The 10,224-nt window shown below is 46.6% G+C and overlaps 1 protein-coding gene across 1 annotated transcript in view; it reads left to right on the top strand.

Annotated features, from left to right (window-relative positions):
• Positions 1 to 9,877, top strand: part of LOC103807758 (serine/threonine-protein kinase SIK2-like) — a gene marked incomplete at its 5' end in the record, with an annotated part of 20,526 nt that extends 10,649 nt beyond the window's left edge. Inside the window, 9 exons of the mRNA XM_009080504.1 lie at positions 356 to 479; positions 763 to 983; positions 1,550 to 1,702; positions 3,592 to 3,756; positions 6,025 to 6,253; positions 6,930 to 7,214; positions 8,641 to 8,804; positions 9,090 to 9,212; positions 9,782 to 9,877. Coding sequence (XP_009078752.1) covers positions 356 to 479; positions 763 to 983; positions 1,550 to 1,702; positions 3,592 to 3,756; positions 6,025 to 6,253; positions 6,930 to 7,214; positions 8,641 to 8,804; positions 9,090 to 9,212; positions 9,782 to 9,877 — 1,560 coding nt within the window. The remainder of the gene's footprint in view (positions 1 to 355; positions 480 to 762; positions 984 to 1,549; positions 1,703 to 3,591; positions 3,757 to 6,024; positions 6,254 to 6,929; positions 7,215 to 8,640; positions 8,805 to 9,089; positions 9,213 to 9,781) is intronic.
• Between the last annotated feature and the right edge of the window lie 347 nt (positions 9,878 to 10,224).

Below are 10,224 nucleotides of genomic sequence, written 5' to 3'. Positions count from 1 at the left end.
CAGCAGCTCCGTGGGTTTGAGCTGGTGTTTCCATGCATATTATCTAATGGAAGAGGATAGAGAGGGCAGTCCATCCTCTGATTCCACAGAACAGGGAGCTGCAGAAGCTCTGAGCACCCTTCATGCAGTGTCAGCACCTCTTCTTCATTCCTAATTTGGTATTGCTTGGGGGTTTTGGGGTTTTATTTTCATTTTCTGGTAGTTACAGTGACTGATTCATACCCTAGAGCAACCAGAGACAGTAGAGTTTGGCAGCCTGTGCTCTGGCATCAGGTTTGCAGTGGGCATGACATAGACACTGACATTGAATGCCTTGGAATTGCTTGGAATGAAATGGATATTCTCTGTCTTACAGAGCATGGGTGTAGTGCTTTACGTCCTGGTCTGTGGAGCGTTGCCTTTTGATGGACCAACACTGCCCATCCTGAGGCAAAGAGTTCTTGAAGGAAGGTTCAGGATCCCTTATTTTATGTCAGAAGGTAACTTTGTGCCTCCTCTTACGTTGTCGGTGTGGTGTGAATAAATTCTAGAATCGTTTGTGCTGCAGAGCTGCAGAGGTGGTGCAGCTGCACACTGGGAGCAGAAGGAATGATGCTGTTTGCCACACTGCATTTGAAGTTGGGCTTTTCTCCTTCTTAATGTGACTTTTAAACTAGTTTTAAGGGACTGTTATAGCCTTCAGGACCTGTGTTCAGCACAGGGGTTGGGTAGGAGTGAGGCAGTTCATGTCCTGGTCTCAGGTAATTTTTCTTTTCCCAACAGAATGTGAACACCTGATTAGAAGAATGTTGGTCCTAGACCCCTCCAAACGGTTAACCATTGCTCAGATTAAGGAGCACAAGTGGATGCTAATAGAAGTTCCTGCCCAAAGGCCAATTCTTTACCCACCAGGAGAGGAGAATGAGCCTTCCATCGGGGAGTACAACGAGCAGGTCTTGAGGCTCATGCACAGCCTTGGCATAGACCAACAGAAAACTGTTGAGGTAAAAGAGACTCAGATATTTCCTGAGTGGGGCTGGATAAATCATTGACTTGTCAACTGGAGAGAGGGGAGAGGAAATTAGAATTGAAAGTAAACTCACTTGGAGCTTCTAAGCGGGTGGCAAATGACATTCAAAAAGGAGCATGGAAACAGAAAGCAGCTGGATGTCTGTCCAAGCCCAAGTCATGCTTCCTACCAGGCATAAATGCCAAGACTGCCTCTGGAGTTAACACAGCCATTTCCTTTAGGATGGTTGATCCTTCAAATCATTGTGGATGAGCTCAATCCCTTCTCCAGGTTCAGCTCTGTGAAGGGTCAGAGTGGCACCTGAATATTGGCCACGAGTGCTGCTGCAGCCCAGAACGCAGTGCTGTGAGCACACCCCTGCTGCTGCTCCTCTGCCACTCTGCTTTGAACCTTTCTCAGTTCAGAACATTCGCCTACCCCAGAGCCTCTCAAATAAACAACTTAAACCTTCCCTCCAGCAACTCTCGTTGCTGGCCTTGTAGAACATAAAAGCTAACACATACTTGGCTGCACCCACACTCCTGTGCTTCTCTCTTTCAGTCCCTGCAGAACAAGAGTTATAACCACTTTGCTGCTATCTATTACTTGCTAGTGGAAAGGCTGAAATCCCACCGGAGCAGCTTCCCCGTGGAGCAGCGAGTCGACGCGCGGCAGCGTCGGCCCAGCACCATCGCTGAGCAGACAGTGGCCAAGGTGAGGCTCCTGCCTGGGCTGGAGGCTGTGCCAGCCTTCATTCCCTTCCAAAATGCTCCACTGCTATTTTCTGATTGATGGCAGTTTCATTTTGGGTCATCCCTGAAGCTCAAAGTGCAACCAGTGGTTTGGGTTTAATGGGGATCTGTGTGGTTTGACCTTAGCTGCCAGTTCACTTCCCAGTGGAAGGGAAAGGACTGTGCTTCTGCTCCTCATTGGAACACTTCCATTTTTGAGGCTTTCAGACCTTTTGCTGGGAAGCCATGGGTTAAAATGTTAGAGAAACACCAGTTCTGGAGACTGTGGAACACTTGGAGTCTCTTTAATGTGATTATCAAAGGAGCTGTTGAGTTTATGGAGAGCTGTGCTAGCATGGGGGCTAGGAACATGCAGGCTCTACTTAGTGCTGCAAACAGTCACTCTAAAGGGGCCTGAGGAAAACAAAATTACCTCCTCCCCTGCTGCTCTCCAGCTATGCTTTCTGTCTCCCATGAAATGAAGCCTGGCAAAGAACAGCAAAGGTGCCCAAAAGAAAACATCAGGATCAACCTTTCAGGTTCAGATGCTAATTCATTGTAGTGTCTTAAGCACCTGATAAAAACATCATTATCTGAGCTGCTTAATGCCCGAAGAGTCAGATTTATTCCCAGACAATGTCATTTCTTTGAAGATTCGCAGCACTTTTCCCTCCTGTGCCCCAGCAAGGGCCCAATTTCCTGGGAGACTTTGCAGCTCAGCTACAAAACCTCAGTGCACAGAGCCAGGGTGATGACTAATTGATTTAAGTCTGAAGGATGTCATGTGTGTTTCATCAAGAGCAGCTCTGGGTGCTCTTTACATCTGGTGCCAGCCCTTCCCTTGCCTGGCTGCCCACTTAGTGTCCTCCTAATTACACTGACTGATCTGCTTCTTCCCTAGCCATTTTCCTCCCAAAGAAAGGTCAGGTACAGTTGATTGTGTCTTATTCCAGTAACTCTCAGATGTTTTCACATGTTCTTTTGTTTCATTAAGATACACAGACACTGCAAAGCTTTTTGATTTCTATTAATGCCTAACTGGAACCGTGAAAGGTTTGGCCTAAGATGACTCAGATTTGTCATGGTCTCAAGTAAATACTCACTCAAGTTCACAGCCCTCCTGAGCACTGTGGTGCTGCTGTGGGGAACAAGTGCTCAGGCTCCACTTCCAAGAGAAATCACAGCCGTGCGGCTCCTTTTTTGGCTTCAGGCAACAAGGCACTATTTGGGTTTGGGTTCTGTGGAGGTGAAAGCCAAACAGCTTCAGCTCTGAGAACACAGGGCCAGGAGGAGCTGGCAGGGATTAAACCAGCCATTCTCTTGGATGGTACTTCTAATGACAGGCACAGCACTCCAAAGCAAATTAGTAAGCAGAAGGTGTATCAAAAGCAGCAGAAGAAAACACCTCCTGGAAGGTAGTTCCTTACTCTGCTTACTCTTGCTCTGCTGAAACAACTCCTTTCAGGTCCAGCCTGCTCTGTCCTTCCTCCTGCTTTTCCCTGCAGGAATCAGAGCATGTTGGAAAAGTCCTTGAAACTAGCTCTGTGCCTCGTGGGAACATTAAGGGGTTTGTACTGAATCTCAGGCACCAAAGAGGCCCAAACACTGCTAAAAAGTCCAGAACTACTGCTAGAAAGTGCAATAGGTACCTGCCTGAAGGACACTGAGGGTTATTAGTGAGTTTTGGGGGTGGCAATGCTTTTTTTTCATAGTTTAAAGACTAAGAATGTGCTTCATCTAGAGGGAAGAAATAAATCTCACACTTCTGCTTTGGCAGTCAGTGGGTTAAGTACTGATTCATCTGTGACTTCGTATGGTGTTTTCTACCTGAAGTTGTTTCTAGTTTTAGAGTTCTTATTCTCTTTCTTTCAGGCACAAGCTGTGGTACCCTCAGTCAACCTCCGTTCCCAAAATGCAAGGCTGCTGCAGTCTCCAGGTCTTCCCTCAGCTTCAGGAGCAGAAGCCTTTTCCTTCCCTCCATCCAGCTGCCAGGGAGAGACAGCGTTCATGGAGGAGGAAAGAGTTGAGACACCAAAGGTACAGCTTGAATCACCCTCTTGCTCCTTGGTTGGGTTCTATTCAGGAGTCACTAAGGCTCAAAAAGGTTGTTGCCTTTTCAATGACTGCCCAGTAGAAGCTGTTTCCTTAAACCTCAGTATTCCCTGAGCATCAGTTGTAGGTATTCCAGATCCCTTTTTTCCACTTCTCTTCCATATAACTCTCCACAGCTGTGTCTTTTTTCACCATTAATGTGCCTCTCGTGTTCTTTGCTTACATTCCAGTCTTACCACACTGTATTTGCAAAAGAAAAACCAACCTACAAAAGTGGTTTTTTTTCCCTTCTCAAATGTATTTTCAAGAGCCCTGAAGTCTCCTCATGTGTAGCTTCTAATACAAAGGGTTCACTGCTGAGTATCTGAAGTGTCTACTCAGCTACTCATCCAAATGTTCAGATAAATGAGGACAGGAAGCACAATGGAACCTGAACCAGAAGCTTCTGTTGCCACCCGAAGCAATTAAAATACCAGGAACTTCGAATTCTGCCAATTCCATAGTCAGCCAGCAAAAAGCTACATTTGCACTCCTTTTCTGCTGGATGGTGAGTGCCCAGCAGGAGCCTCTGACTGTCAAACCCCATTGCAACTGCAGCAGCTCAAACTGGCTGTAGCAGTGCCCAGCCAGGCCATTCCTGGAACTGGGAATGCCATTCCTGGAACTGGGAATGCCTGCAGAACTCTCCCTGGAGCCCACATCCAACTGCAGCTCCAGCTAACAGGGTTTGTTTCCTGTAATCACACTGGAAGAGTCTGCGTAGCCTTCCCACACCTCCACACTTAACAGACTTAACTCAGCTCACCTAATGGGATGTGACAGTTCCAGAGCTCCACGGATGTATGGATCCAGCTTTAAGGCTCTGAGGGGAGCTCAGGTCTGATCCCTTTGGCCATGGATCTCTGAGGTCTGTGACAGCATTCTGCAGAGGAGCAAAGAAGGGAAATCCATGGGAGTTAGCAGCTGGAAGGGGAAATGGCTTAAAAGAATTACATTTATGAAGTATGTTGTTATTGTCGTGGAGCTTTTGTTGCTCTCTTTCGTATTGCATCACATTATAACTTTAATTTCAGTGTATTTATTCTGCCTGGTGCCAGTTGGGGTTTGATTTCATGCCTGCCAGTTTGAAGGTTTTATTGCTCACTGGTTAGTTACCAAGACTAAGAGTGTGGCCCTGGTTTAATTAACTCCTTGTGTGGTCTCTTACAGCTGCAGAGCAAAACGTGGTTCAAAGATATTTGGAAATTAACATTTCAAATTTTATTTTGCTTCTCCCTTTGCTTTATGGGTGCAATTTGGCCAGAGAGGGTCAACAACTGGTGACCACAGTGAGGTGTCAAATCACAACTCGCTTGGGAATATTCAGTGCCTAAACTATTGCAGAGCATGTCACTAAAGAGCTCCAAACTCTGACCCCTGTGCCATGGAAAACTGCAGAGAGCCAACTGCCCATGTGGGATTGGTTCTCTCCTTCCCCTCCAGCACTTTTGCTGCCAGATCAGTGTGAGGCATTTGAATGGAAAAGTCAGGAATGGAAAGTAAGGTGTGCAAGAACTTCAGCTTGAGGATATAATCCACCAAATTAAAATAGATCCAGAATTTTCCTGTGCAGGAATCATCATTTTACTGGTGCTCAAACTATTTATAGCTGTTTCTTGAGACTGCTTTAAATATTTTCCTGCAGTGTTACCATATAGTCTCCCTGGAAGATCATTTGCTAACAGCTCCTGTTACTGCGATGAAACTTCTTTTCCAAACACACTTTGTTTGCAAAACACCAAAGAAAACTCAGGAATGGCTCATCCACAGCTTTACATAAGATCACCTGTAGCAGTGTCAGGTTTTAAGCTAAATGAGTGAGTTGTTCCATCCAGATAGTCAAGCTGAGCCCACCAAAACAGTGGGAGTGACTTAGGCACTACAGAACAGACTCCCTAAAACTGCAGGACGTTGAGACTGAGCTGGTAGGAGTTTTTAGTAGCTCAAAAAATGCCAGGCCTGGAGAAGGTAGGACCGTGGAATTTGGTATTTATATACTATTTATGTAGTATTATATTAGTGTGTTCAGGTTTAGGGAGTTGAGGATTAAGGGAATGTCAGTGGAGGAAACTGTTCAGAATTGCACATGACAAACAAGCCTTACTCAACTGAGCAGATTCCAGAGAGTTTCACACATTTTAAACCCCAAAACTGCCCTGAGCCACCTGGCAGGCAGAGTTCCCCTGCCTCAGGCTGGTTCCCTGTGCCCTGTAGGTCAACGGGTGCCTGCTGGATCCTGTCCCTCCCGTGGTGATGAGGAAAGGATGCCAATCCTTGCCCAGCAGCATGATGGAGACCTCTATAGATGAAGGCATCGAGACAGAAGGGGAGTCAGAGGATGATCCTGCCCAGGCCTTCGCAGCCCTCCAGGCCGCTCGGTGTGGGAAGCGCCGGCACACCCTGGCAGAGGTCACCAACCAGCTGGTGATGGTGCCAGGCACAGGTACTGCAGGCAGCAAGGGCACCTCAAAGCCCACTGCCTACTCTCACACTCAGTCTGATAGGGTAGTGATCAAAAACAAGTATAAGACAGATTTTCTTGGGTTTGTTTTTTCCCTTTGGCCTTCCCAGCAAATGCTAAAAGTAACAAAACAGCCCAAAAGCTGCTGTAGAGACAGTAGGAAATCAAAGCAGCAAATTCCCAGCTGGCTAAACTCATGGACAAACCCCACAGCCACTGCTGAAGTCTGGCAAATTGGCCTGTTCTTTTCCACATAACTGAATGTCCCCAAATCAATCATCCCTACAGGATGTGCTGGCAGAGAACAGTGGGGAAATAAAACCCTCTGGATTCTCAGGTGTTCCCAAACTAGCAAGATGACCAAACCTTTCAGGGTACAGCCTTGCCAGGATTATCTGTGGGGAAAACACCCAGCTCTGAACACTCCAAACAAGCCACTGAACATCTGAGAGTGTCGAATTGCTGCGAAACAGTGCAAGAACCAGCAACAAATCCCCACTCTGGTCCTGCAAGTGTCACATGACAATTACTTTATCAAACTTGATTTTTTGGCTGTTTCCCCTAAGATATTCACTGTTGGCAGGAGTAGCTTGAGCCTGTGGCACTTCCTTTGCTAGACTGATTTGCCCTTTACTCTGGCTTTTGTTTTTTGTCACAGGGAAAGTCTATTCATTGGACGAAAACTCCTCTCTGGGCAGCATCGACTCAGAGTATGACATGGGATCCATTCAGAGAGACGTGAAATTCCTGGGAGAGACTCCTTCCCTGAAGGAAATGGTGCTGAGCAGCCCCCAAGCACCCAGGATGACCTCCCCTTTCATTGGGCTGAGGCCTGCCAACCCAGCCATGCAGGCACTGAGCTCCCAGAAGAGAGAGGCTCACAACCGTTCCCCCGTCAGCTTCCGCGAGGGACGCAGAGCCTCCGACACCTCCCTCACCCAGGGTAACCACAGCTCCTGCCAGGGACAGGGACTCGAGCAGCACGGAGTGCTGAGGGGCTGGGATGGAGCTGAGGGATCATCCAGCCACAGCCCCCTGCCCTGGGCAGGGACACCTCCCACCAGAGCAGGTTGCTTAAGGCTCATCCAACCTGGCTGTGAACACTGCCAGGGTTGGGACAGCCACAGCCTCCCTGGGCAACCTGGGCCAGTGTCTCACCACCCTCACTGGGAAAACTCCTTACTAATACCTAACCTAAATTTCCCCTCTTTCTCCCCGTTACTCCTCATCCTATCATTCCAGTTCCTAACCAAGAATCCCTCTGCAGCTCCTCCAGATCCTGGAAGGAATATCCCAGAGCCAAATGCACATTTTTCTAAGTGAAAGGATTAGTGTATTTCAGTTTCCAAGCCATGAAAGGGTTTCATTCCCAGAACTTTAGTCATGCTGTAAATGACTAACTAACATTGCAACTAACAAGGTACCAATGCAACAAGTTACAATGTATCTGTCACTGAAACAGATAATGACCTTTTTAGTGGAGTTACAATGTATCTCTCTAATGGTTTGTGGAGTAACATTGTATCTTTCAAGGCCAATAACAATTAAACTACCTGACAAAGCTGCAATGTAATAAGTCAGGATGTAAACATGTTCCACTGCTCTTTTGCAACTAACAAGGTACCAATGCAACAAGTTACAATGTATCTGTCACTGAAACAGATAATGACCTTTTTAGTGGAGTTACAATGTATCTCTCTAATGGTTTGTGGAGTAACATTGTATCTTTCAAGGCCAATAACAATTAAACTACCTGACAAAGCTGCAATGTAATAAGTCAGGATGTAAACATGTTCCACTGCTCTTATCAGCTTTGTGGCCTCTTGCTCCAACAAAATGACTAACTAACATTGCAACTAACAAGGTACCAATGCAACAAGTTACAATGTATCTGTCACTGAAACAGATAATGACCTTTTTAGTGGAGTTACAATGTATCTCTCTAATGGTTTGTGGAGTAACATTGTATCTTTCAAGGCCAATAACAATTAAACTACCTGACAAAGCTGCAATGTAATAAGTCAGGATGTAAACATGTTCCACTGCTCTTATCAGCTTTGTGGCCTCTGGACTTGCTCCAACAGTTCCTTGTCCTTATGCTGAGGACACCAGAACTGTGTGCAGTGTTCCAGGTGGGTCTCACCACAAAGTAGAAGAGAAGAATCCTCTCCCTCACCTGCTGCCCACACTCCTGTGAATGCAGCTCAGAATACAACTACACCTAGATGTGGCAGGAAATGTCCTCCACGCCCAGAAGCACCAGGACACCCTGGGACTCAGCTGTCACTCAGCTCATCTCACATTTGCTGTGCTAACCAGGTAGGAATTAACAGATTTTCTGACAAGGGTTTCGCTTGACTCTTCTGCAGGAATTGTAGCATTTCGACAGCACCTCCAGAACCTGGCACGAACCAAAGGAATCCTGGAACTGAACAAAGTGCAGTTGCTGTATGAACAGATGGGATCAGAAGAGGAAACTTCTCTGACATCAACTGCCACTCAGTTGCAGGACCTCATCAGTAGTCCTGCACAGGTACTTAAACCAGAAAGGAAGCTCCACCTTCCAGGTGTTAATGCTGTGGGACAGATCAGGAGAGGATGAAATTGTAAGAAATGCAAAAGCCAAGTGATAACATCCTGATTTGCACAGTGAAATGTTAAACAGTTTCCAGCAGCTCCCAGTGAGTTGTTTGAGTGGAACAGGTCACAGCAAACAGGAATATGATAACTATGAAACCTCTGGTAGGGGAAATCCTAAAAGAAAGGGTTAAGTAAGAGCCTTTTCTGGACATGAAACCTGTTCCTCTCCTCTCTGCAGGAGGAAGCACCTCAGCAGCAGCAGCAGCAGGAAGCTTCATCTGCTTTCCCTAACACAGCACATCCCCCACTGCTATCCAGACGGCAGAGCTTGGAAACTCAGTACCTGAAACACAGGCTCCAGGTACCCCGGAGCATCACTCCTCCCCCTCACTGACCCCACCTGGGAGATCTTAGGTCAGGAAAATCAGGCAGAGGCCACATGAGCAGAGAGCAGCTGAACTGGGAGTTGCTCAGTATTTTCCTTGTGTCAGGCACTGATCCTAACTGTGTACAAAGGATGTTATTGCTGTTTTCCTGCTCTGGTAGTGAATAGTGACTGCTGGTGATATGTACCACTGTGTAACACCCCATAAAGGTTCTGCTCCAGCAGCTGAGGAATCACTTCTTGGCCCTCTGGGGTTTTACTGCTCCAGCCCCTTTATTTTAAATCCATTTTCATAGAGCTTTAGTTTATTAAAAAACACCTTTCCCCCTCCAGTTCTCCAGCTTCTCTTTCGCTTGGGAAGCAATCTTTCCATGGACTTTTAGGACAGAGTCTCTCATGCAAAGCTATTCTTTGTTAGGGTTAGAGGCAGTTGTGGCTGTGACACACAGTCAGAAGGGCACACGACCTTTCCCTTGCTTTCTGGACTAAAGAAATCAACAGCAGTGATTGCAATGCCATCTGAACCAGCTCTGCTTTCCTTGCAGAAACCCACTCTGCTCTCCAAAGCTCCAAACACCTGCCAGCTCTACTGCAAGGAACTGCCACGGAGTCTGGAGCAGCAGCTCCAGGAGCACAGGTAAGAGCTTTCCAGCCATGCAGACAAGTTACTCTTACTCTCAAGAGTTATAAAAGAACTGGAACAATTTTTGTCCCTTCAGAAATGATTTGACAAAGGAAAGGCTGCACTTCAAAACCTGTAACAAGGACACACTCCTGGTTTTAAAAGGGAGAACAACAGTCCTGCAATGTGTTTACTGTTCCTAATCTTCCCCAGAGCAGTGAACAACAGCCTGAAAACACAAATACAATGCAGCTTGTTGCTAGCAAACTAAATGAAACTATGCATGGGGTTAGCCTCATTTGTTGCTAGCAAACTAAATGAAACTATCCATGGAGTTAGCTTCACAGCACAGGAAAAACTCATTGG

This window comes from Acanthisitta chloris, unplaced genomic scaffold (genome assembly GCF_000695815.1).
Source record: "Acanthisitta chloris isolate BGI_N310 unplaced genomic scaffold, ASM69581v1 scaffold41158, whole genome shotgun sequence".
Classification (NCBI taxonomy): Eukaryota; Metazoa; Chordata; class Aves; order Passeriformes; family Acanthisittidae; genus Acanthisitta; species Acanthisitta chloris.
Note: the sequence above shows the minus strand (reverse complement) of the source record. Positions and strands in the feature narration are given on the sequence as shown.